The sequence below is a fragment of the Dermacentor silvarum genome, chromosome 7 (genome assembly GCF_013339745.2).
Source record: "Dermacentor silvarum isolate Dsil-2018 chromosome 7, BIME_Dsil_1.4, whole genome shotgun sequence".
Taxonomy (NCBI): domain Eukaryota; kingdom Metazoa; phylum Arthropoda; class Arachnida; order Ixodida; family Ixodidae; genus Dermacentor; species Dermacentor silvarum.
In genome coordinates this window covers 140,986,705-141,011,786 of record NC_051160.1, presented here as the reverse complement: position 1 = coordinate 141,011,786, position 25,082 = coordinate 140,986,705, and the positions used below count along the sequence as shown (strand labels likewise).

Sequence of the window (25,082 nt, the reverse complement as noted above, 5' to 3'; positions counted from 1 at the left end):
GTGCGTCAACAGAGTGCGCACTGTGCAGTGCTCCGAAGCGGCGTCGGGATGCTGCCATCACACTAAACATTTTTACACCCTTAAGGGTGTTAAAATGGGTGTTTTCCGCATTTACACCCCCATACACACCCTTTTAGCACCCATTTTGTTAAAAACTCTCTATCATAAGGGTGTATACCACACATAAGGTGTGAAGTTGCTCAACGAAGGGTGTTAAATCGACGTCTGAAGGGTGTTGAACACAAGGATGCATGCATAAATCTGGCCATAAGAACGCGTACACGTCCGCGCAATGAGCCATGTGCCTATGTATAGCATTTTTTTCTGAGATACTGATGTCACTGGTATGACGGGCACTCCAAAACGTATTACCTTGAAAAGTACACACATTCACTTGCAATTTCATGAAAAATCATTACATTTAGTGCTCGCTGTGATACTACAGTGCAATTAGACACTTTTAATACAAACTGCACTAGTTGAATGAAAACGCGCAAGCAACTTGCAAAATTTTGCTGGAATTTAGCGGTTCCCTTAACAGCCCAAAAAAAGTGGCGAACCCTGGTGAGATGTCTTTTTAAACGATTCGAGGTAGTAATTAGACACGCAGGCATAAAAATTAGGCTAATTCACTTCTCTACCAACGAAGTCAGACGATCCTTTTAATCATTGAAGCCCATCATCGATATAGTTCATAAACGGTTCTTTGAATGCCAAGAACTGATGCCGCTTATTGCTTCAGTGTAATGAATTCCGGACTGTGTAAATATGGGAAACCGAAACATGTACTGCGGAAGAGCACAACTGTCACTCTTTTGGCAGACGCCCACGAGTGATTTGAATGCTTGCGCCTCACACGTGGCACGGCCAATAATGTAGCGCTCTTATCGAGCCACGATCTCGCTGAAACTTTATGCTTTGACCTGGCATGGTCTCCTTGATCGGACGCAGCCGGTATTTTGATCGTACCTGTAGAAGCGCGCTGATCGGCTCGCTCACGGGCACGATTTGTGCGCTGCACTCACAGTGATGCAGCCCAGACATCGTCGAAAAAATAGTGTAACGCTCGACACGAAACGTATTCGCAACTCCCAGCTCACCGCTACAGCTAGAGACCACAACGAAGTGGCAGCAAGCAGGCGGCCACGCTAACAAGCAAACCTGAGAGAATAAACGGGCAGCGGCAGATAATTTTTGTAGTTCGACTGAGTTCGGCGCAGCGCGATTTACGCGGCTGCGCTCTCCCGACTGAAAAACGACCGGAACTGACGCTATGACGCTGTACCGTTGCCTAGACAACCCGGCGCGCGGCAGGGCGGGAAGGCGGAAGCTGCTTCGTCATCTCATTGGCTCATGCTTCAAAAGATTGTCTCTTTTTGTCGTTGTCCGTGTCCGTTGTCGTTGTCCGTTGTCCGGAAATAATTTTAAACGTGTGATTGTTTTATGTGCGGTCTAATCAGAGACGTGGTCCGTGCGTTTTGTATTAATCGTGCCCCACCTCAACTCAAAGCCTTGGCACGCTCTGGAAGATGGATCCACGGAGGCGGATACGAGCAGTTGCAACGTGCCCGGTGTCGGCGGTCGGTATACTACTATCAGTATGGAAAGTTTCAGGCAAGTGTCCGTTCATTTGATGTTTCTTTATTTGATTAAGTGTTATTGTTGGCTGTAGAAGTATCTCATTGTGATCCCATAGCATAATTCACTAATGTAAGCGCAAAAGCAGTTGCACGCAGTACTATGGCAAGATGGTTACCTCGACTGCCCCCGTGTGACAAACGTTTCTGTGGCCACGTCAGGCGTGGTGCGCCTGCATAATCCCGCTTTGTTTCTGAGCGCTTGAACTATCGGAAATGTGGTGTTCTTGCGAGTTCAGTGCGGCTTATAACACGGTCGTTCGTTTTGTATCGCGTAGAAAAAGAAGTGAAGACTGGCTTCGCCTTTCGAAAGTACCGGCGCAACATTGCCTCTCCCTGGCGCGCTCGCGTACTGCTGCTGCTGCTTGCCGGACGCCTTCCTTCAGCGTGTTTTGGGCTATCTTTCTCTCTCCGTTTGTGTGTGTGTGAGCGCGCGCGTACGTGTTTTGTAAGCGCTTTACGTGTGCGTGCGTGCGTCCGTGTGTTTTTTCTGAGCGCTTTGTATGTGCGTGCGTGCATGTTTTTGAGTGTTTTGTATGTGTGCGTGCGCGCGCGCGCGTTGCTGTATTGTGAGCGTTTTGCGTATGCGCGCGTGCTTGTATGCGGGTATCTATGTGCTTGCGCGTGCGTGAGTTCGTGCGTGTTTGTGAGCGCTTTGTATGTGCGCGCGTGCCTGTTGTGTGAGTGCTTTGCATGTGTGCGTGCGCGTTGCTGCTTTGCGAGCGTATTGCGTGTGCGCGCGTGCTTGTATGCGGGTCTCTATGTGCTTGCGCGTGCGTGCGTTCGTGCGTATTTTGTGAGTGCTATCTATGTATGTGCGTGCGTGCGTGTTTTGTGAGTACTTTGCCGTGCGTGCGTGCTTGTATGCGGGTCTCTGTGCGCGCGCGTGCGTACGTCCGTGCGTGTTTTGTGAGCTTTTTGCGTGGGCGCGCGTGCTTGTGTGTGGGTGTGTATTGCATAAGGTCGGTCGTTTTACACGCAATAAACCTCTTCAAAATTGGTGCAGAGGCTGTCCACGCCCTGAAAATCGAGTTTGGTGTCGAGTCACCCTGGAAGCCACCCTGGGATATATGGAGGCGCCGGAGGACCAGTGGAAGGTGTAAGTTTCCTCCTTTTCCCCTCCTTTCCCTGATGAATCAACTTCTTTGACTGTTATTGTGAAGTAAACGTTTCATCAACAGCATAAATACATGAATCACAAACTCGGAAAGTGTGTTTCACGATTGCACTAATTTCGGTCGTGAAACGTGTACCTTGGTTTAGCCCACATTTCCTTGAAGTAGGCAACTGCTTATGGAGGCGGCGGCGGGCGCAATGCTGCCGCCGCTTTTCGCCCACACAAAAAACGTTTTGCCAACAAATGCAAAAACGCCCGTGTCCCGTGCGTTGGGGGCACGTTGAAAAGCCCCTGGTGGTCAGAATCAATCGAGTCACCCGCTATCGCGTGCCCCTTAATCAAATTGTTGTTTTGACACGTAACACTCCCGAATTCAAGGAGACAACTGCTTAAATTGTGAATATCTGGTTATTTGCGATGTTCCGCGTATGTAGCAATTGGTTTCAGCAGGTTTTAATTATTTGAAGATATGAAGTGCTAAGCTTTAGGTCGCTCTGGGTGGTTCGCATGTCCTTCGAAAATTGTCCCCTATAGCCCAATTATAATTCGTAAAACAGGAATTTATACGGCATGCCCTCGCACTCGAGAATGTGTTTGAGCTGGAGGTTTAGATTGAGAAACTTGCTGTGAGTCCCATAAAATTTTTTATGCTTTATCACAGTAGCGTACCCAGGATCTCTGCCAGGGGGGGGGGGGTGTTGACAGTTTGCCACTACCATCTATATAGCACTAATTTCAATTTCTTCACGGGAAATTGTCAAAAATGCGCTTTTTGTGAGTGTGCAGACGATTGCGAGTCTTACACCTTAGTTGCAGTACTCAAATGCGCAAGGAAAGAAAAGGGGTAAAACAAAAGAGGGGGATTAAGCCGGCCTCGGGGGGGGGGGGTTACAACCCCCCCCCATCCCCCGTTGGTGCGCCACTGCTTTATCAGTAGGAGTGTCAAAGTGTAAAAAAAGCGTATGTGTGTGTAAATTGTTGAAAGCGAGCCATGTGGTGCATGTGTGCGTGTGTAAGACTTCGCTCCTAGAAAGGGCAGGACTTGAGTAAAGTGACTTGTTGAACACTTTGCAATGTGGTGGACATGGTTTAAATAATGGATTTGAGCCCTGCAAGGAGTTGCGACATTCTGACGCATTCCTCTTGCATTTACCACGCAGTTGCCACTGAATTGTATGACTGACTGGAGCTGTTTGGCCAAATTGGCAAGGAAACACAATTATTAGTCAAATTTGCTTCATTCACACTATTTATAGCCAGCATAGTAGCACATGTCACTAGTGTGATCGAGTATAGATTTGCAATGTGGCACTAAGATTAGTCATAATATTCAACTTAGCCACTTTCATAGCTGGTAATAAACTTAGAGAGCACTAAAGAATATCAAACAATGGAAATACCGCTGGCACAGCACTGGCAAAAGTGTATGAGCAGGCAAGCGTATATGTGTGTGGAAATTTCAATGCAATAAACTTTCACTGCAACATCTGTGGTATGAGGTTCTTTTTTTTTCAGTAAGCTGCACCGAGTCCATACTTTGATTTTTCTCTTGCCAACCAAAATCAGCTTTATTGCCAGTGATCTTGTCTCTCGTTCTGGTAGCATTTGTTTATGCAGAACTTAAAATATCATTTCTTGTAGGTCATCCAGATGACAGCCTCACAATTCCCAGCCTTTGTGCTCTCCATCAGAAACCCATCAGGGGCAAGCCACTTATGTTTGCCTTCAGACAAGACAATATTGTAAGTAGATATCGGCGTGTAGTCGAATATTCTAAACCAAGTTTCCATTTAATACTGTGAGGCTCCTTTGGTAGCCCTAGGTTGATATTTTGTGCAGTTGTGTGTGCAGTTTTTATATATTGCCGATGGTACAGTGCACATTGTAGATATGACGACTCCGAAGTATATACTTGCAATTTAATCATTGCCTTTCATAATGAAGTTTTTGTTTTGTGCAAAGATATTCAGAGATTGGGGCATTTCAGCATCATATTCTGTATTGTGCATTCAGTGCTCATTTCAAGTTACCCTGCTCCTACCAATGTATTTGCGGGAAAGGAATATTTGTTTACCCTCTGCAATGCGCTTCTTATTTGCTCATTGCATCAAACTCATCTACCTTTAATTCTCAAATAATTATCACAACGTCAAAATTTCGGCTGTTCTTATTGTTTTGAAAACAGTATCCACATCAATGTGCTTGATTGCTATCTAGACTGCAAGGGAATTCAAGAAATTGCAAGAAACCGTGGCTTCTTATGGTAATTGAAAACCTCTTTTCAGCAAACCATGTGCCTATTTCGTTTACTGAGAGCTGCTCATGAAATTCGCGAAAATGTTTGATTTAACACAGCCCTTACAGGAGAAGAGAAGAAAAAAAAGATTAACAGGAGCACTTTTAACGTGGATGCAATGCTTTTGTATATTCTCCAGGTGGCAAAATGTACATTTAGGAGAGAGAGTGACCTGGAATCAGAGTGGGTGGGGTGGGGAGCCAATTTGCAGCCATTGTGACTCGTGCATATAGTGGCAACACAGGATGAGAAATAGTTGTGGCACTGCGGTCTAGTAAATAGGTCAGCCCTTAAATAAACTCCCCCACAGTGAGGGGAAAACATAGGATATGTTATCCAATAAAGATGGTGCTTTTAGGAGACAGCAGGAAATGTTTGGCTCTAGTTGAGCAGCTACAATATGAAGGACCACGTAAATTGTAGGAAGCCAACATAAACAGAGTAGAAGGACGTACGTCACTGTTCAGAGCACCAAGTAGGAATTCGGACCATCACGAAGGATTGTAAGTATAAATAAGGGAATAGTACTTGTCACTGTATTGCCGAGCTAATACATTGGACCAAGGGCAAAAATAGTTGACAAGACGTATATTTTCCAGGGAAATGTGCTGAAAAACTGATTCTTACTCAGTCAGTAAAGAAATATAGAATAAATAAAAATAATTAAGTATACAGAAAAGGCCTTATAGGCTGCAGTGGAGAGTTGGACATTGTTGGGTTAGATGCAAGTACTGCTTTGCTACTGTAATGCAGGGCAGGTGAGAATGCAATTGGGGGTTTTCTCATTTTCGTCTGTTGTGAACTCTCTCTGTACAATAGTGCTCTTCGTCTCGTAGTGTATAAATGTTTCGTTAAAACAATTATTTTCTTATGCCTTGAACATAGCAGTCTCATTGTGTCTTCTCCCATGAAGTCTTCTGCTGCAGTGATTCTGAAGTGTAATGCACAACTACATTGCAGATTTTATATTGTGAGTTTTATATTGCGGTCACATCCATGCTCCTGGAGAAATTCTCATTGCTGAGAGATGTCGTTGGTAGAGTCTTGACATTTTATGCTCTTTTTTCCATAGTGAAAAGGCTACTGTATATTCATTTTTGCTTCTATGCCATATTGTATTCACGATGACTTAGTGATCATGGTTTCTAAATTTGAAAACTGAAAATTTTCCCTATGTTTCATTTGTCATGCCCAATTAAGCTGTGCCTTGTGTTCGGCCACAATAATTTGGAGTGTTGTTTTCAGAAGCTTGTTGCCTTATCAAATTCCCCGCAGTGTATGGGATCGTAATGAAATGTAGTCAACTCTCATGATTCTGTTCTTATTTTGCTAATGCAGGAAGCAGGATTCCAGCACAGCCATCTCCTGCACTTATGGTCAAGATGCTCAGACAATGGAGTCCCTGTTCCTTGTGGTTAACCGTGAACAGTATTCTCGCTTTTATGAAAGCTAAAGGTGATTTCCTGCATAAATTACAATTTTGCAGCTCAAATGTGTACACTTTATTCTAATTTGAATCAACTAATATATGCTGTTTAATACTTTTATACTGTTTGATACAATCATTTCTTGTTGTAGAATATTCAGCGTGATGTTTAACATTTATTTATGCGTGACTGGCTGATGCATGATGGCATGTGTTTAAAAAATGTGAACTCACACACTTGAAGCTTCATTCAGTAATCAGAGTATGGCTGATTTAATAGACATTATTTGCTCATTTATGTACTCATGTGCTACAAGCCCTAATCTGCCATTATCGCACCAAGTACAAATAATTTAGAAATTGGCAATGTATATTAACTTCATCCGCATGTGGTCAGTAGAGTACCTTAATGAACAGTGGTTTGTTTTTATAAGGCCGCCATTGATACGGCACTTCGCACCTAAACAGTATTAAATGTGGCATATTTAGGCTTTTGTCTTGCAGTAGAAAAAAAGCATTTTCAAGCAACATACTTTATAACAGACCATGCAGTGCCTTCGCATTACAAAATTTAAGGAAACCAGAATTGTAATTGGAAAATCTGCTACACACCATTTTTAGCTCAGAGAACTCTATTTATATTTGAAAAAAATTATTTAGGCGGGAAAAAAATTTGCTTGCTCAAGGAACCTTGTTGAGGAGCGAAAATTCATCTCGATGCTCCTGAATCAAACCTTATTTAAAGAAAGTTCATGTGTGAAACATACGTTGTTTCAGTATATCAAAAATGTGGGCCAGTCAAGCTTTATATTGACTTTCCAAATCAGCTTTTCACAATGATTTGCCATGACATTGGTGTACAAAATAACAGGTGTGTTTCTTGTGTGCTTGCTCTGCATTTCATGTACTTCCCTAATTGACCTTTGCAAACCAAAACTAGAAATTTTGTACCTGAAATTTAATATTGAAAATTTATTCCTTTAAGTGGCACCAAACTCGGGCTGTTTTAGTGTTACCATATATACAGGTTGTTTCAGTTAACTTAAGCTAAACTTTAAATATATGCAAATGCTACGTAGCTGGGCAGAACCAAGGTAATGTTGTTTGCCGTCGCTTGGAGATACTCCGAATATATTTTGTATTCCACCTAATTAGATAATTAGACCTAATTGTTTATTCAACTTCTCAATTATTATAATTAGATGAAAAGTGTCAATGAGTAAATTGTAGAGCAACATGAGAAACTCCCAATACAGCTTTCCGTTGCTCAATACGTGCAACATAACATTGTTTTTCCGATCGTGAAAGAAGCCCGCGAATACACGCAAAATTGTCATCTGACTGGCCGCTCGAGGCACTTTATGTGTATTCGCGGGCATCATTCACGCTCGGAAAAACACTTTTGTGTTGCACGTATTGAGCAACAGAAAGCTGTATCGGGAGTTTCTCATGTTGCTCTATACAATTTTCTAATTGACACTTGTCATCTAATTGAAATAATTGAGAAGTTGAATAAACAATTAAGTCTAATTATCTAATTATGCGGAATACAAAAAATAGTCTGACTATCTCCAAGCGACAGCAAACAACATTACCTTGGTTCTGTCCAGCTACGTAACATTTGCATATTTTTAAAGTTTGTCCCAAGTTAACTGAAACACCCTGTATATAGGACAGATTTGATCAGTTATATTGAAAAAAAAAACACTTTGTAGGAAATGTAAATTTTCATGTACTTACAAATGTATTTGGGGATTGCATGTTTTAGGTTGTTATATATGTATCATGTAGTTATGTAGTCTAGCATGGAATAAATATATTTACTTTCCTTGAAAATGTAGTATCATATATGTCTGGCTGGTCTGTATTACATTTTCTATGGATATGTAAATCGTAATAACCATTGATGTAGATATACACGCTCCGAAGTTATAGTTTGCTAGGTTGCATTGGTGTAGTGAAGACAGGTTTGGCCCTGAATTACTAATATATATTGTGATCCACACGTATAAATGTTGTGTATTTGCCTATCGAAGCTTCAAGCTTGGCTATCAGACGCCGTGTTTGGTAGCTGAACTTGAACCTTCTGGCACACACGAGTTATGCGTGGATCGCTCTATATAGTCGTAATTCAAGGCATGTACAGCTGAGCCTGCCTTCCGTATACTGTAGAAATAAAAGGGTGTACACCCTTTCAACACCTATGAAAATGGATGTTAATGAGGACTAACACCCTAACACCCTTCATAATTTTTGCTGGACACCCTTCCTCTAGGGTGCTATAATAGCACCCCAACTGTAGGGTGTAGGAAACAGCACCCTTAGGGTGTCCGTCTGGCGACAAACTGATTTACACCCTTAAGGGTGTTAAAATGTTTAGTGTGCAGCTGTTGCGTGTCGGCTGTCGGCCTGAGATGACCGTGCCACCAGGGGAACAGTGGTTAGCAGAACCAAAAGCATCATGGACAGCCGCATCATCATCGACATCCACAGTCTCCTCGGCTATAAAAGCGCACCCGCTACTGGAACCGCCCGTGGGCTCTGTGACTGCACCTCAACGCAGCCATCTAACCCGCTAATCTTTGCGATGCAGGCGATCGTTCGTGTGTTCACCAGCCTGCTACTACTGACCTCGGCGCGCATTCTTACCTGTGCGTCAACAGAGTGCGCACTGTGCAGTGCTCCGAAGCGGCGTCGGGATGCTGCCAGCTGTTGCGTGTCGGCTGTCGGTCTGAGATGACCGTGCCACCAGGGGAACAGTGGTTAGCAGAACCAAAAGCATCATGGACGGCCACATCATCATCGACATCCACAGTCTCCTCGGCTATAAAAGCGCACCCGCCACTGGCACCGCCCGTGGGCTCTGTGACTGCACCTCAACGCAGCCATCTAACCCGCTAATCTTTGCGATGCAGGTTAGTAAATGCTATACCCTGTTTGCCAAAAAATCAAGCAATTACGTTTTGGTGCAGCTCCCGAGCCCACGGTGCTATGTTGCCATTGCCGCTGAGTGCACTTGTGTTATTCACTCTTTGCTCATGTTATCGGAAGATATTGAAACTAACCCTGGTCCTGACGGAAATGATGCTGGCGGAGCTTCAGAAAATAGCCGTAGGCCAAACCAAGTTAATTTCCGAAGCACAGGGCCTCAAATCCCAGTTAGGTACTACTGATAAAACAATAACCGACTTATGCAGACGAATTACCGATCTAGAAATGCACTACCAAGCCCTCCTTCCCCTCCGAAACGACATTGAAAAGATAGGGGCAGACACCACCAGCATGTCTCGCACGATTGAGGAACTAGAAAACCGCTTAGACGATGCCGAAAACAGATCACGTCGAAACAACCTCATCTTCTATGGTATATCTGACCCTACTAACAGCGCAACATGGGCCGAATCTGAAAAAGTGATCACTGACTTCCGCTGTAATAATCTCGGAATAGCTGTGGAACCACCTGACATAGAAAGAGCTCATCGGCTCGGTCGTCATTCAGTCAGTAAAAAACGTCCGATAATCGTGAAATTCACGCGTTCGAAAACCAAAGACGCAATTCTATCAAATGGCCGTAAACTAAAAAAATACTGACTTTGGCATTGGCGAGGACTTCTCTCACCCCGTTCGACACACGCGGAAACAACTAGTTGCTTTTGCGAAAGGTAGATCTGCAAAGTTTTCCTTGCGATTCAAAACCCTGCACATCGGCACGAAACGTGACGTTTTTGATACCTCATCCAACACCGTTAAAGAAATCGCATAGCAACCGCTCCGTCATCATGCTCCAACAAAACGCCAACGCGCATCCCTTTCCAGTCTTCTCTCGCTTTCCGTGATATTCACTAACATCCGCAGTTTCCTTCCAAAGCGTGAACTCATATCGAACATAACTTCATCGTCCAGGAGCAACATACTGATACTAACTGAAACTTGGTTGAACGACAACATTTCAGATGCTGAAATTCTATCTGATTTACCCGAATTCCACCTGTACCGTAACGACCGAAGAGGATTACGGGGGGGGGCGGTGTTCTTGTCGCAATTCACCGAGGTATACCATGCTCTGTTGTATGCGTCACATCCGACATTGAACCATTATGGCTGATCTGTCATACTCCCCCCCTAACAGTGCTTCTTGGCGTCTGCTATAGACCACCCCAGACTAATCCAGACTACTGTCGACATCTGAACAATTGCCTAAAGCAACTTGCTGCCACTTACCTAAATGAATCCAAATACTTCCTCATTAACATGTCATTTAGAAGCCAAAAACTTCATTGATGTATGTTTAAACTTTAACCTCAGTCAATTGGTCTCAGAACCAACTCGCATTACGCAAGAAACAGCCAACATCCTAGACCTAATACTAACCAATACCCCTGAGAACCTATCATCCATCAGTTACCTCCCGGAAATAAGCGACCATAAAATCATACATGCTATATTCTCATTTAATTCCGCCCCAAACCACACATCCGCGAAAACAATATGCCTTTACGATAAGGGGAACTATAATGCAATAACGGAAGATCTTAACACCTTTTTTTCCGAGTACAAATCCCTGTTTAACACTCGCACTATTCATGAAAACTGGTCATTTTCACAAATAAGTTAAATCTGCTCACTAACACGAAGCTGAAAAATCATACTTACTTGCGATCCAGAACGCCAAGCACTCATTTTATCACAATGACCTACCAAAGCTACTAATCAGCAATCCCAGACAATTTTGGCAAGTTCAATTTTGACCCTAGACACATTCATGATATTACACTTACTAATGACTCTCACGAACCTGTCACTGACCATGAGTGTGGGGAAATATTTAATTATGCATTTGCATCTGTGTTTACTAAAGAACTTGACGCGCCTTTACAGTTACCATTAGTTAACATAGTAGCAGTTATGCCAGCTATCACATTTTTCAACGAAGGCATTGCATCCATAATTGATAACATGAAACTTTCTTCATCAGCCGGTTTAGACTCGATTAATTCAAAACTTCTGAAAAACGTTACATCAGTTTGTGCCGCATATTTATCCTTAATCTTTTCACAGTCACTCTCCTCGGGAATCATTCCATATGACTGGAAAATGGGGAAGGTAGTTCCAGTTCTTAAATCAGGTAACAGAGACTCACCCCTGAATTACCGCCCCATTTCATTAACTAGTGTGCCCTGCAAAATCATGGAACACGTCATCTACTCTCACATTATAAGTTTCTTGGACTCATGCAGTTTCTTCCATCCTTCACAACACGGGTTTCGTAAAGGCCTCTCTTGCGAAACACAGTTAGCGCTCTTCCTTCACGACCTACACACTAATCTTGACCGCAACATGCAGACTGTCATCTTTCTAGACTTTGCGAAAGCGTTTGACAAAGTTGCTCACCGCCGTCTTTTACTAAAGCTTTCACAACTGAACCTACATCCTAACATTTATCAATGAATTGAACAGTTTCTACCTAATCGTTCTCAGTCAGTCTTTGTTAATGGTCACCTGTCTAACACTCTCCCAGTCACTTCAGGCGTTCCGCAAGGATCTGTACTCCGCCCACTTCTATCCCTAATATATATTAACGATTTACCCGAGCATGTTTCCTGCAGCATTCGAATGTTCGCCGACGACTGCGTCATTTACCACACCATAAGTAACGTTCATGATCAATTTGATCTTCAGACAAATCTTAACAACGTGCTGAATTGGTGTAACAACTGGCTAATGTCCCTAAACCCTACTAAATGCAAACTCGTCTCCTCCTCGCGTAGCCACAGTCCACATCGTTTCCAATATTCTCTCGCTAACACCCCAATTGAATTAGTACCATCATATAACTATCTAGGATTAACCTTGTCTTACGATTTATCATGGCGAACCCATATTGGTAACATCATTTCAGCATCAAACACTCGGTTTTCTCACGCGCCATCTCCGTCTTGCCCCCCCCCCCACATGTAAAATTATTAGCATATAAATCACTAATTAGACCAAAATTAGAATATGCATCTGCCATATGGAGCCCGCACCAAGCGTATTTAATCAATGCATTAGAAGCCGTCCAAAATCGTGCCGCCAGTTTCATTCACTCTTCCTACTCATACGACGTCAGCGTTTCATCCCTGAAAGCGAAATTCAGCCTACCACCCCTTTCTTTTCGTCGCCGCATTGCAAGTCTCGTCCTTTATCATAAATTCTTTCATTCTTCTTTGAATCAGCCACCTTATATAAGAGCCGAAACACGCATATCCCACCGCACCAGTCATCCACTTCAGGTTACCCGCCCACCATCGCGCACTAATACTTTTGCTGCCTCATTCTTTTTTGGAGCAGCTACAGACTGGAACTGCCTGCCACGGGACATCGTCATCATTGCTTCATCCTCTACTTTTCAAGACTGTATTAGTGATCACCTAGGATACTAAAACAATTTTCACTGCTTGTTGGTAATATAAATAAAATCCCACCTTTTATGTAATGCCCCCCAAAAAGGGGCCGTTAAGGAATAAAACGGAGCTGAACTGAACTGAATAAGTCTATAATTCAGGGGCGAAAAGACATCACCAGACTTGTGCACCGGAATAACCTTGCCTACCTTCCAGTCGTTCGGCAGCGTGTTCATCTGTAATAACTGAGTGAAAAAAGAGGAAAATATAATAGAAGAAAATGTTTCAGTGTTTTTATGAAATTCGCAGTTGAAACCATGAACCTCTGCAGAAGACGGCACTTTTCCATGACGGATTATATATTTCGTATCCCGACCCAGCCAACAGTGATACGTTCCATTTTAGGGAAATCTGGAGGATGAAATGGTGGAATGGCAGATAATACTTTATTATTGAAGGACAAAACATATGTTGTTTAAAAAACACTGCACTCACGATTTGGCACAAAAGAGCCACTATCAGATTTCAGCCGTATGTCGATGGCTTTGCGCATGCTTACAACACTCCAGAACTTGCGAGCGTTAGTACACAACACATTTGGTAAAGTCTTCTCATGAAACTCGTGCCTGGTGTCTCGAATGGAGCGTTTGTACTCCGATGTGATAAAAATATAGGCAGACTAACTGCGCAAACCGAAGTCGGCCTTAGATTGGAAAAAAAAAACGTTTTTCTCTGTTTAAAAGGCACTTTAATGATGCACTGAACCACGGCGATTTCCTTGCACTGGGAAAGATGACTAATGATACGTTATATGCACTACTGATACTAATATATACTGTGAGCACAATATTCATTCTTCATCTTCTCCACCTGTTTATAATCATCATCACTGTGAGCGTCAGCTTCGTTCAGCATGTGGCTCAGCCGAATAAAAGCGTCGAGACAACAGCTGTACTGCTGTCTTTCGACCCCCTAGACCTCTACGACGTCGAGTTCCCCTGGAGCTTCGTTCGGGTCGCGGTTTGCTCCGCCTGTCCACTGCCATGACCCTAGCACCGCAACTGGGAACCTCCGGCATCACCCCCTCTGCCCCCCAACCAGCCGCCTCCGCATGGACCATTACCCCCCAGGAGCGTGACCCCACTGAATTCTCTGGTCTCCCGCGCGACCACGTCGAGGACTGGTTGGAGAACTATGACCGCGTGAGTTGGTACAAGCACTGGGACGACCCTCAAAATCTTCGCTACATCGCCTTCTATCTGTCCGATGTAGCGAAGACTTGGTTCTTTAACCATGAGAGAGCTTTATCCGACTTGACCACCTTCCGACAACAAATCCGCAATATTTTCGGAGCACCAACCATCCGTTCGGAAGTTGCAAAGAGAAATGTCGATGCACGCATGCAACAACCAGGGGAGACGTACACTTCGTACATTGAAGACGTCCTTTCCGATTGCCGCCGCGTCGACGCGGCAATGAGCAAGCCCGATCGTGTTCGACACATTTTAAAAGGGATTGGGCATGTTGCGTTTAACGCACTGGCGGTCAAAAACTACTGTGGGGTTTTGTCGCGACCTGCCAGCATCTGAATGCACTACAAGCCATCCGGTTACAGCCAGACGTCTGTGACACGCGACCTTCTTCGGACGCCGATTTGCGCACGTTTATTTGGGCTCTGATCCACGAAGAGCTTCAAGCACAAGGCCTGTCGTGCTCAGCTGTTCCTCAAGCTCACTCTTTGTCCACTGGTCTACGCGACATCATCGAAGACGAGCTGTCCTCCATGGTTTACGCTGTGAGCCCTGACACTCCGACGCTGCCAGCCACGTTCGCGAGAGTTGCTGCCATGCAACCCACCGTCGCTGAGCGAGCCCTTCCGGTTCCTCAGAACAACGCAGCAGAATTTACAGCCCGTGCACCTGTACCTGCATTTTATGCCCCCTGGCGCTGGTTTCCCCCAATCTGTTTTTATAGTGGAATTAGAGGCCACTGCTCGCGGTTTTGTCGAAAGCGCCAGCAGGGCGAACGCCGTGGTTACGATGCTTACGACAGAGATCTGGTGTCCTCTCCGAGTCCAAACCAGCGCCGCCTTTCAACACGTTCCTTCTCCCCGCTCGCTCCACCCGACGCGCCTCGAAACAACCGTCCAGGACGCCGCCGCTCTCCTTTCCCTGTCCGACGGTCAACATCGCCACTGGAGCCAGTCACAACTCTGACGATCGCTCGGAAAACTAGATGGTGCAGTTTGTGGAGGGAAAGCTGCATCGCTTGGACAAACAACACCTTCAGAGTGCCCGGCAACTTGTTATTAGTGTATGCTGAAGGTGTGCCTGTTAAAGCATTAGTTGACACGGGAGCCGCTATTTCTATTATTCATGCCGATTTCTGTTCTCTTCTACGCAAGGTCACTGCACCTTACACTTGCACTCCTCTTCGTAGCGCGAATAACCTAACGATACGGCCATCGGCACAGTGCACCGTTCGAGTTTTCATTAATGGCATCCGCCACCACATTCAGTTCGCAGTGTTGACTTCCTGCGCTTATATGCTCATTCTTGGTTGCGACTTCCTTTCTGAGGCTGCTGCTTTCATCTCCTGCCGACAACGCCTTGTCCACATGCGCGAGACCGATGACACCGTCCAGGGGTATCAGTCCCGCCGCCGTCTGCGAACCGTAGCCGATTGTGTGGTGCCACCTGGCCACGAGCAACTTCTTGTGATTGCTTCCGACCTAATGGACCATGGCGACGTTCAAGTCGCCCCATCAGCCCGTTGCCTATCCAAAGGGATTGCGCTAGCGTCGAGTCTCGTTCGCTTCATCAGTGACACGTCCATTCTCGCGGTATCAACGTCACAAATGAGCCGATTCTGCTTCCCAAAGGTGCTGTTGTGGTTTGTGGTGTGGACACACAGCCTGTCTCGATGATGGCTGCGCGTACTGGTGCTGCACAACCACGCCCACCTGCAGATGCTGCTCCTGCTACTGCTTTCGCTAACGCAATCAGTACGTATCTGACTCCGCAGCATTCACATGTCTGGCTGGCCTTGTTGTCGAAATATAAATCTTCCTTCAACGTACACTCGCCTCTCTTGGGACAGACTTCAGCGGCAACTCATCGCACACACGTCGATGGAACTTCTATTGTACGCCGTCGACCATATCGCGTCTCTTCCGCCTAACGCGAGATCATCGACAAGCACGTTGCCGACATGCTCGAGGGAAATATCATCCGACCCTCCGAAAGCCCTTGGTCGTCAGCCGTCGTTCTGGTGCGCAAGAAAGATACCTCAGTGCAATTTTGTGTTGATTACCGTGCCTTGAACAAAATAACCCGAAAAGACATATGTTTTGCCTCGCATTGACGACGCCTTCAGATTCATTGCAAGGAGCGGAATACTTTTCCAATCTTGACTTACGCGCGGGTTACTGGCGAATTCCCATGCACAAGGCCGAGAAGGAAAAAAACGCTTTGTAACACCTGATGGACTTTACGAATTGAACGTCATGCCTTTCGACCTCTGCAATGCACCAGCAACCTTCGACCGGATGATGGACGCTGTTCTGCGGGGCCTTAAGTGGAAGTCTTGCTTGGGGTTCTTTGACGACTTAGGCATATTTTCTTCAACCTTCCAACAGCACTTGCAGTGCCTAGACGAAGTTCTGACGTGTCTCTCTGCTGATGGCCTTCTGCTGAATACCAACAAGTTCCACTTTGCAAGCAAGGCTACTAAAGTACTGGGCCACCTCGTAAGCAAAGATGGCATTCGGCCTGACCCGGAAAAGATTACCGCCGTCCTCCGCTTTCCGAGGCCCCAAAGCTCCAAAAAACTCCGCAGCTTTCGCTGCCTCACGTCTTACTTCCGGTGCTTCATACGTGACTTCGCCACCATCGCGGCTCCGCTTCACCGACTCCTTCCTTCGGGAACTCCATATGTATAGTCAGACGAGTATCAAACGGCTTTTGCCGTTTTAAAGCGTGACCTCAGGTCTGAGCTAGTGCTTTGTCATTTCGATGACACCGCGCCCACTCCATACTGACGCCAGCGGCTATGGAATCGGCGCTGTTCTTTTGCAACGACAACGTTTTGAGGATCGCGTGGTCGCATACGCAAGTCGAACGCTAACATCGACCGAGAAAACTATAAATCACTGAGCAGGAGTGTCTCGCCGTTGTTTGGGCCATACAAAAATTCTGACCTTATCTAAACGGCCGCCACTTTACGGTCGTGACTGACCACTACGCCTTGTCCTGGTAGTCGACGTTAAAGATTGGTCTGGACGTCAAGCTCGCTGGATTCTTCATCTGCAAGAATATGACTTTGACGTCACGTACAAATCCGGCAAGAAACATAACGATGCAGATGCTCTCAGTCGCTGTCCGTTGCCGCCGCAGTCCAACGTTTCCGGTCTGCTTCCATCCGCCACCGAGCCTGTGAATGCGTCCTCTGCAGTTCTTTCACTCGCCGCTCTCAAGAGTCTTCCTTCTTTCCACCCCGAGACGTTTGCGTCCCACCAACGCAACGTCGCTTGCTGCCACTCAATTATGCACGCCTTCTTAGCTCATCTCGTCCTCCTAAGGCTCGAGACTGTCGCCAGTTACAGAACTTCAAGAATGAAAACTCAATCCTATACCGGTATGTCTTCCACCCGGAAGGACAGCGTTGGGTTCCTGTCGCTCCTCAATCACTCAGTGCACAGATATTGGAGGCATTTCATGATGATCCCACGGCTGGGCATCTCGGCTTTCACAAAACCTATGAACGCATCTGCAGTCGTTTTTCCTGGCCTGGACTTCCCACCTGCGTAGCAAAATACGTCGCTTCTTGCACGTTCTGCTTGCGCCGCAAACGACCCAATTCACCTCCGGCTGGACTGCTGTAACCTCTGCCCTGTCCTGACGCTCCCTTCGCAGTCGTCGGGATTGGCCTTGCAAACAACCGAGGGGTTGCCGCGGACCGCCCCACCAAGAGGACGTGCAGAGGACGTCCTTGCACCGCTAGCACGTGCCGCTCAACTTTATTTTCATCGGCTGTCAAGCCGAGAGCCCCGATCCTGGTGTCCCTGCGCTGCAATGTCGGTTGGTGCTACAATGCCCCCACCCACACGGAACGGTGAAAAGTGCGCGATTCACTGCGGTGGTCTGGCGTGGGAGGGCAGCAGTGGACGAGGTTTTGGTGGCGGCAGCTTGAGGAACGCGGACCCGATGATCCCTGCATCGCGAAAGGCGCAGGGGTGATGTCATTCGCATTCTAAGTTGCAGATGTAGATGTTGCATGGTCGGTTTGCATGGACCGACCGGTCAAGCCCAGAACGGTGCGGGGAACGTGGCTGACACGATGACATCGTCCCAGTTTGGGCTGGCCAAGCGATGAAGGCCGCGGTGGGGCACGTCGGCGCTGACAGCAACATCGATTCCGGCACCTGCCGATGCCGCGACCGAGGTGACAAGCCCGCGACGACGGGACCCGGCCCACTAGATCGAGGTTAGCGTGGTGCCAGCGTCTGAATGTTAGTCAGACCTATCAACATAGGTTCGGTGTTGAGGGAGGTCGCTTGCGAAGTGCGCGGTAGCAGCGTCCGGCCTGGCACCTGTGTAAAATCTGGTGGTACAGCGACGAAAAACAGGCAAGCAGTAGGGCTGCCGGCCGCGCTAGGCACGAGTTCTCCGACGCCGAGCACCGCAAGCGAAGGAGGCATCCTTGTAGCCGGGGCGTTGAAGAGACACTGAACATGCGTTGTGAAAGGGGGCATGCGACAAGGGCTCCACGGGAAAGACACTGGCCTAGCTAGGAAGTACAGTGCACGTTATAGCTGGCGGACGAGTCTCACTGCAGTGTTGCCGCAGGATCTCACTCGGAACAGGCGCACTGATATGCGTCTCGACAGCCGTCAAGGCACGGCTCACTGCTGTGTCATCTCCAAGGCTTGGACTGGAGACGCCATTTAACTCGGGTGGGGGTGAAGGGCATGCCGACTCTTTGGTATGCTCAGGCGTGGATGCAAGGTGGTCGTTGCTGAGCACTAGCGGGCTCACCAGTTGTGTAGTTGATGGTGCGGACAGTGTGGCGGAAGGTTGTTCGTCGGCGGGGAACGAACGAGACGCGAGAGGCGTAGTTGTCGTATTGTCTCCCTACGGTGGCTTCCATGGTGTAGGTGCGGCGGAATATTCGCGAGCAATGGCGCAGCTTTCACCAGGCGCCGATGGCGAATGGGACGACGTAGGTTGAGCCACTCCTTCAGAAGCGTCAATCGTTGAAGGAAACTGTGGCGTGCTGCGTAGTTGATCGGGAACTGGTAGGCCAAAGTGTTGAAAGAAGCTGGTCTTGAGGCCCTCGTACATGTTCTCGTCTGGTGGCGGAAGGTCAAGACAAGAGAAGACGTCGGTGGGAATTTCTCGCTTGAGGAGTAGGTACCGCCAGAGCTGCGACGACACGCCATTTACATGTAGCTGTGCGTCTTCTACCTGCGCGAACAAGACGATAGGGCTGTGCGGACGGTAGGGCCACAGTTGCAAACGCCAAGGGTCGTCGAGCGTCGGTGGGCGCCACTCTTCTTCCAGCTTGTCCATGGCCGCAAGCGGGGCTTGGTAGCTGGCGATGCTGAATCGGTCCTTGTTGATACTCTGAGGATCACGTCCGGGTCACCAATGTATGAAAGGTAAGAAACCGAGGTATCGCCGCGGGGCGCCGTACCAAGAGGACCAGCTCAGCCGGCTTTTAGAACGGACTGGCGTGTGCCGGGTTTGCACCGCTAGCGCGCGCCGCCCAACTTTATTTTCATCTTCTGTCAAGCAGAGAACGCCGATCTTGGTGTCCCTGCGTTGCGGCGTCGGTTGGCGCTACAACCTCTACGGACCGCTGCCAGTATCAGCTAGCGGTAAGCGATGGATAGTCACTGCAGTCGACCACTTGACGAGATACGCCGAAACAGCTGCGCTACCTTGAGGATCCGCGGAGGACATTGCGACTTTCTTCTTGGAAGCCATCTTTCTCCGACATGGAGTGCCACGCGTCCTTTTGAGTGACCGTGGCAAATCGTTTCTGTCGAAGCTACTTGAGGACTTCCTCCGCACATGTAACACCATCTATAAGACGACTACCAGCTACCATCCTCAGACTAATTAATGGCCCCACAGAGTGTTTTCATCGAACCCTCTCTGTCATGATTTCTATGTACATCAACGATGACCACACCAACTGGGATACGATCCTACCATTCGTGACTTTTGCCTACAATACCGTTGCACAGCGCATCACTGGCTACTCACCGTTCATTCTTGTTTACGGTCGTCAACCGATCTCTCCCCTCGACGTATCTTTTTTTGTGTCCCCGTGAACTAGTCGGCGTCACTGAGTGAGCAGTTAATATCTCGCCTTGCCGCGTGTCACCATCGCGCCCGCCTCAACACCGAAGCAAGTCAACAGGACCGGAACACACGCTGCGATGAATTTCACCGCGTTGTTTTGTTCAGTCCCGGAGATGAAGTATTATTGTGGACACCAACTCTAGTTGCTGGCATGTGTGAGAAGTTTCAGTCACGTTTCATAGGGCCTACACTGTTGTCGAGCAAGCTTCTCGAGTGAACTACCGCGTCACTCCCGCTGTCCCGCCTTCAGATGGATGCTACCGTGGCACAGAAATTGTCCATATTTCGCGCCTAAAACCATTCCTACGGCGTACCACACCCGGCGCACCGCTATAGACAGCGGGCCAGGTTGGCCGCTTCTGCGCTAGCCGGAAATTGGTGTAAGCACTATATTCATCCTTCATCTTCTTCACCTGTATATAATCATCATCACTGCGAGCATCAGCTCACACGAGAAACACGAAATCAGAAGAAGCAGCCTGCAAATATGACAGTAACAGCGTGGCGAAATCAGCATGAAGTTGAAATTGAAAAGTAAGGGCAAAACACGAGAAACACGAAACAAGAAGAAATAACCTGCAAATATCATAGTAACAGCGTGGCAAAATCGATTTTGTGATCCGCTTTATATGGCGGATCAGTGTGGACCCGGCAAACTTTCCACATTAAGAACAATGGTATAAAAAGCTTAAGCCACGGTGAGTGCCCAGGCAGATCCATTTCGCACGACTGCTGGCTTGGCTTCCAGTGGCCCGCTGTATGGCCTCCAAGATTGGGAGCGCGCACTATCCTCGTTGGCAAAGGCCATGTCTGCACTTCCTTGGCTGATAAAACGCTCCAGGGGACTGCACTTTTTCCGTTTTCTTTCTTTTTCTTTTATTTTTTTCTCGGTCAGCACTATTGTAATAACCACTTATTGCAGGTCATAGAGGTTCTCGCCATATTAATATATGTGGCGAGTTCCTTTTTCTTTATCACCGCGTGGCAGCACGCAGTTCAAATTAATGGAGAAGCTGATGCGCATGCACAGTATTGAGTTGGTTTACCCATAGACGCCTACACTGCGTGGCCGGACCGTGACAGTCAGTTCAATTATCCAAAGGTTCGAATAAATGAGGTACGAATTAACAAGCATTTACTGTATAACTTTTTGTGTTTATAGTGCAATGAGGCTATTTAAAGTGTTTTGGAAGTGTTATAATAGGAAAATGATACACGGGATGCTGCTCTGCACACTGAAAAAAGCTTTGACGCGGCCTTGAAAGCATTTGAATACCTATGAATTTCTGCCACCGAGACCTGTACAAATCCTGATATTTTACATTCACCAGAGTGCTCTGAAACAAGCAATCAAATGTGCCCTAAATGTACCGCTTCTGCTATGAAGTAAATATTTTTGTGTTTCAGCGGTGCTGCTGCGGGTGCAGCTGGAGGTGCGGCAGCACAACAGGGACGTCTTGCATGAGCTCCAGCAGCTGAGGCATGAGGTACGGGTCGTGTCCGAGAGGCTGGATGAAATTGAGCCTCTCGACAGGACCCGTGCAGTGTCTCAGCCTGCCCTGTCGACGGTGCCTCCAGTTCTTGCGCGGCTACCTGCCGACAATATTGAAGAATTGGAGGCAGCAGAGGCAGCCGTGCAGGATGAGGCTGTGGCTGCCACCTTGGTTTGTACTGCCCTTTTATTTTTAATTATAAGGCTATGTAACATGTGGAAGTTCTGTGCATGTTTCATGAAACATGCTGTGAGTTTTATGTGAAGGAACTTTGCATCGCACACACAAAAGAGTTCATGGAAATAATTTGTTCCCTGCTGTATAGGTTCTAATGATATATTTCGACTGGACCTTAGTTTCTTTAACATGCATCTTAATCTAAGCATACACTAGTGTTCTTGCAATGAGGCCTCATCGAAATGTGACCATGAATGCCAGAATCAAATCTGTGACCTCGAGCTCAGCACCGCAACGCCATAGCCACTGAGCTAGCATAGTGACTTGCTGAATCGTCGATTTCCAACAGCTCTCCGTAGAGATACATTCATGAAGCAAGAGTAAGTCGTTAAGGTAATAAAAATCCATTGCTGATACAAAGTGCAAACTGGCAGCTCTCTGTAGAAGGACACAATGCAGAGCACTTGTGCGTAAATTCTTTTTGTTGGACAAGTTGTAGATACATCGTGAATGATAAATAGCAGTGCAAACAAGTGGGACACAGTACAGGAAAAGGGGTGCAATGATCTTCTGTATATACTGTATTTACCTCATTTCAATCTAGTTTTATTTACCATGAATAAGAGGCCTATCATGTGGCTTTCTATTAGTGTATGAGGTTCATGGTATTGTTATTTAAATGCAGTCCACATTTTTCTGTTATTTTTTTAACTTACAATATGCTGATAAGCCTTCATTTGTAGTGAGCAGGAAAGTGGCGCACAGCCTTTGTTTTTGATGAGTTGGCTTGGTAAGTCTATCGACAGAATGATAACGGGCACCAGGCAGCCATGATGTAGGCGTGTACTTAGGGGAAAAACGCTGTACAAATGTAAGAAGGTCTGTATGACAATGCAAACTTATTTTACCAACTTGATATTTTCAAAAGTGGTTGAAAAGGCCAAAGTGTCAGCAGGTAACTGCAGTTCCCCTCATCATGTAAAAGCAGAATGATGGGCTGCTTTCACAGTTTGCGAAGCTGCAGGTGTAAACACTGCTGAGGGCTAGCTTTTGGTTACCACAAAACTAGGTCTTTAAAAACTGGTTGTCAGTCCCTTTAACATAAAATTTGAAGGTCTGAAAATATCGTGTCGGTATGCCTTTAAGCTGTTTTGTGCCACACGTGTGTAGATCCGACTTTTCTGCAGTCTAATGTCACATCTCTTAATTATGCATTGGCAATTTGCATACAAGTATAATTGGTGCACTTACATTAATTTTAATGACGGTGAAAGCTTGGAGAGGTAGTTACTATGAAACACAGTTACAGTGCTAAGGGTTACGAAACACAAACATGAAATGCACAGAACAGACAAGATCTGATGCACTTCGTGTTTGTGTTTCTTCCACAACACCTGGAACGGTGTTGTGGAGCACATTTACAATTAAAGAGCATTGCGTCACAAACCTCTTGCAGCAAAAAAAGTCTTGCTTTGCACTTGGCTAAAAATTCACTTCTCTTGGCAATAAATTATATTCTAGTAGTATTGGGTAGATTTTTCAACTTGAAAACGTTGTCACGTACCATGCTCATTACCACATTTTTGTCTTTTGCAGCGCAAGCACCTCCTGCAAATAGGAGGGAAGTCGCTGCGCGAGGTGGCATCGAATGCCATGAAGGCTGTAATGGCACACCCCGTCCAAGTGCTTTACAGCCTTCATGGCAGGAAGGGGAAGAGGGCTTTCGTAAATCTGAAGTTATGCCGGATAGTCACAGGTAAGGCCTCCTTAGTCATCCTTTTGCATTTGCAAGTATTGTGTATACAGCTGAACTCCTCTACAGCGAAATGGCTTGCCAAAATCCTGTCTTTCATATAAATTGTTAACTTCTATAACGAAGAAATTTAGGTGTCCCTGTTGGCTGATTTCATTTTTTACTATGAAAGCCACATACTCGGCCACCACTGCCCTTGAAGGCGTTGCGAAGGTGTGCTCTGCACTAGCGCCAATGGCAGTGTAGGTGAATTGCTTGACGAGCATGCCGATGAATTGCATCACACCAGGCAGCTTACACGTTTAGCATCAGCGGGTGAGATAGTTGATGAATATGTCTCGGTTGGTAAAGACATGGTGTGATCATCACTGATGATGTTAACGCTATGTTAGGGTGGAAAAACAGGAATGTCAACGAAGGCAACAGGGATGAAGATCCTGTAAATGGATCAAGAATTTTCATGGCGGAGAAGGCGATAGCAGTATTTGATTCCCCACAGCATTACTTTGCGTATTCTACATTTCGTTGCTGAGCATGCTGTGAACCTCGATTCAATATGGTTGGCTGCGGTTGCAAATTCTGTCAGATGAACTGTGTGTAAAGACTATGTTAAGGTTTTCTTTTGTTGAATGTGTTTGCCTGCTCTATTGTGCGTGCATGTTGAATGTACTAATTGTGGTCTTTGTATGTTTGTGTGCAGATGTCATCTGTGCAAAAGGGGGGGCCGACCTGACAGAAGCTCAGGGCTTCATTAAGAGGTGGTTGCCAGGGTCTGTGGACAGGGGTGGTGGCAGGAAGAGGCGTTTTGCAGAAACGTTAGCAGCAGAGCAGCCCGATGATCCCTCCCTTCGGGACAGGGATCATTGCCTGCCCACTGCTGCCCTCTCCCTGCCCCACCCTTGGCCTCAGGGCCCTGGCCAGTCCACCGTTGGCCCCTCCTGTCCGGCTGCCCATGCTCCTTCCCCTGCTGCAGCCCCTCCTCCTGCCGCTCCTCCTGCCCCTGCTCCTGCTCCTGCCGCTCCTCCTGCCCTTGCTCCCCCTGCCCCTCTATGCATGGATTGAGGCATTGCCTAAAATAGGCCAAATAAATTATATTTTCGTTTATGCTTTGTGTGTTTCCTTCCTGCACTTTTTTACATCACGTTTTCTTAGCTACTAATTTTATAGGCAGTAAGCCAGCATACAAGCAACAAAATGGCTGAGTACAGGCTATGCTTGCAACACACTGGATAGAAAATGGCTGAGCACTGGATATGCTGGAAACTGTTAGGCCAATCTTGGCTCGAACAGTGGGTGAACCTTGGATCGGGTTGCACTTTGCCATGATGCCAGGATTGGGCCAAAGTTCGTACCAATTTCTGCGAGCATTGGACCATGCTTGGCCCAGTGTTGTTGTGCTGCCTGGGATACATTCACCGCGGGGCCTAAAAGCA

At 46.7% G+C, this 25,082-nt stretch overlaps 1 protein-coding gene and 1 long non-coding RNA gene across 2 annotated transcripts; both read left to right on the top strand.

Moving 5' to 3' along the window:
* The first annotated feature begins 2,597 nt into the window (after positions 1-2,597).
* LOC125947000 (uncharacterized) lies at positions 2,598-6,616 on the top strand. Its single transcript, XR_007468060.1, has 3 exons — positions 2,598-2,736; positions 4,396-4,496; positions 6,389-6,616. It is a non-coding gene; the product is annotated as an uncharacterized LOC125947000 (long non-coding RNA).
* Positions 6,617-21,818: 15,202 nt separating this feature from the next.
* LOC125947229 (translation initiation factor IF-2-like) lies at positions 21,819-24,711 on the top strand. Its single transcript, XM_049671635.1, has 3 exons — positions 21,819-21,890; positions 23,493-23,652; positions 24,350-24,711. Exons 2-3 carry the CDS (start codon positions 23,550-23,552, stop codon positions 24,709-24,711), a joined length of 465 nt encoding a protein of 154 aa, XP_049527592.1. The 5' UTR covers positions 21,819-21,890; positions 23,493-23,549.
* The last annotated feature ends 371 nt before the right edge of the window (positions 24,712-25,082 follow it).

Coding starts and splice junctions, on each gene's coding strand:
- LOC125947229 (XM_049671635.1), top strand. CDS start 23,550: ATGAAGGCTGTAATGGCACACCCCGTCCAAGTGCTTTACAGCCTTCAT. Junction 23,653..24,349: donor GTTATGCCGGATAGTCACAG/GTAAGGCCTCCT, acceptor GTTTGTGTGCAG/ATGTCATCTGTGCAAAAGGG.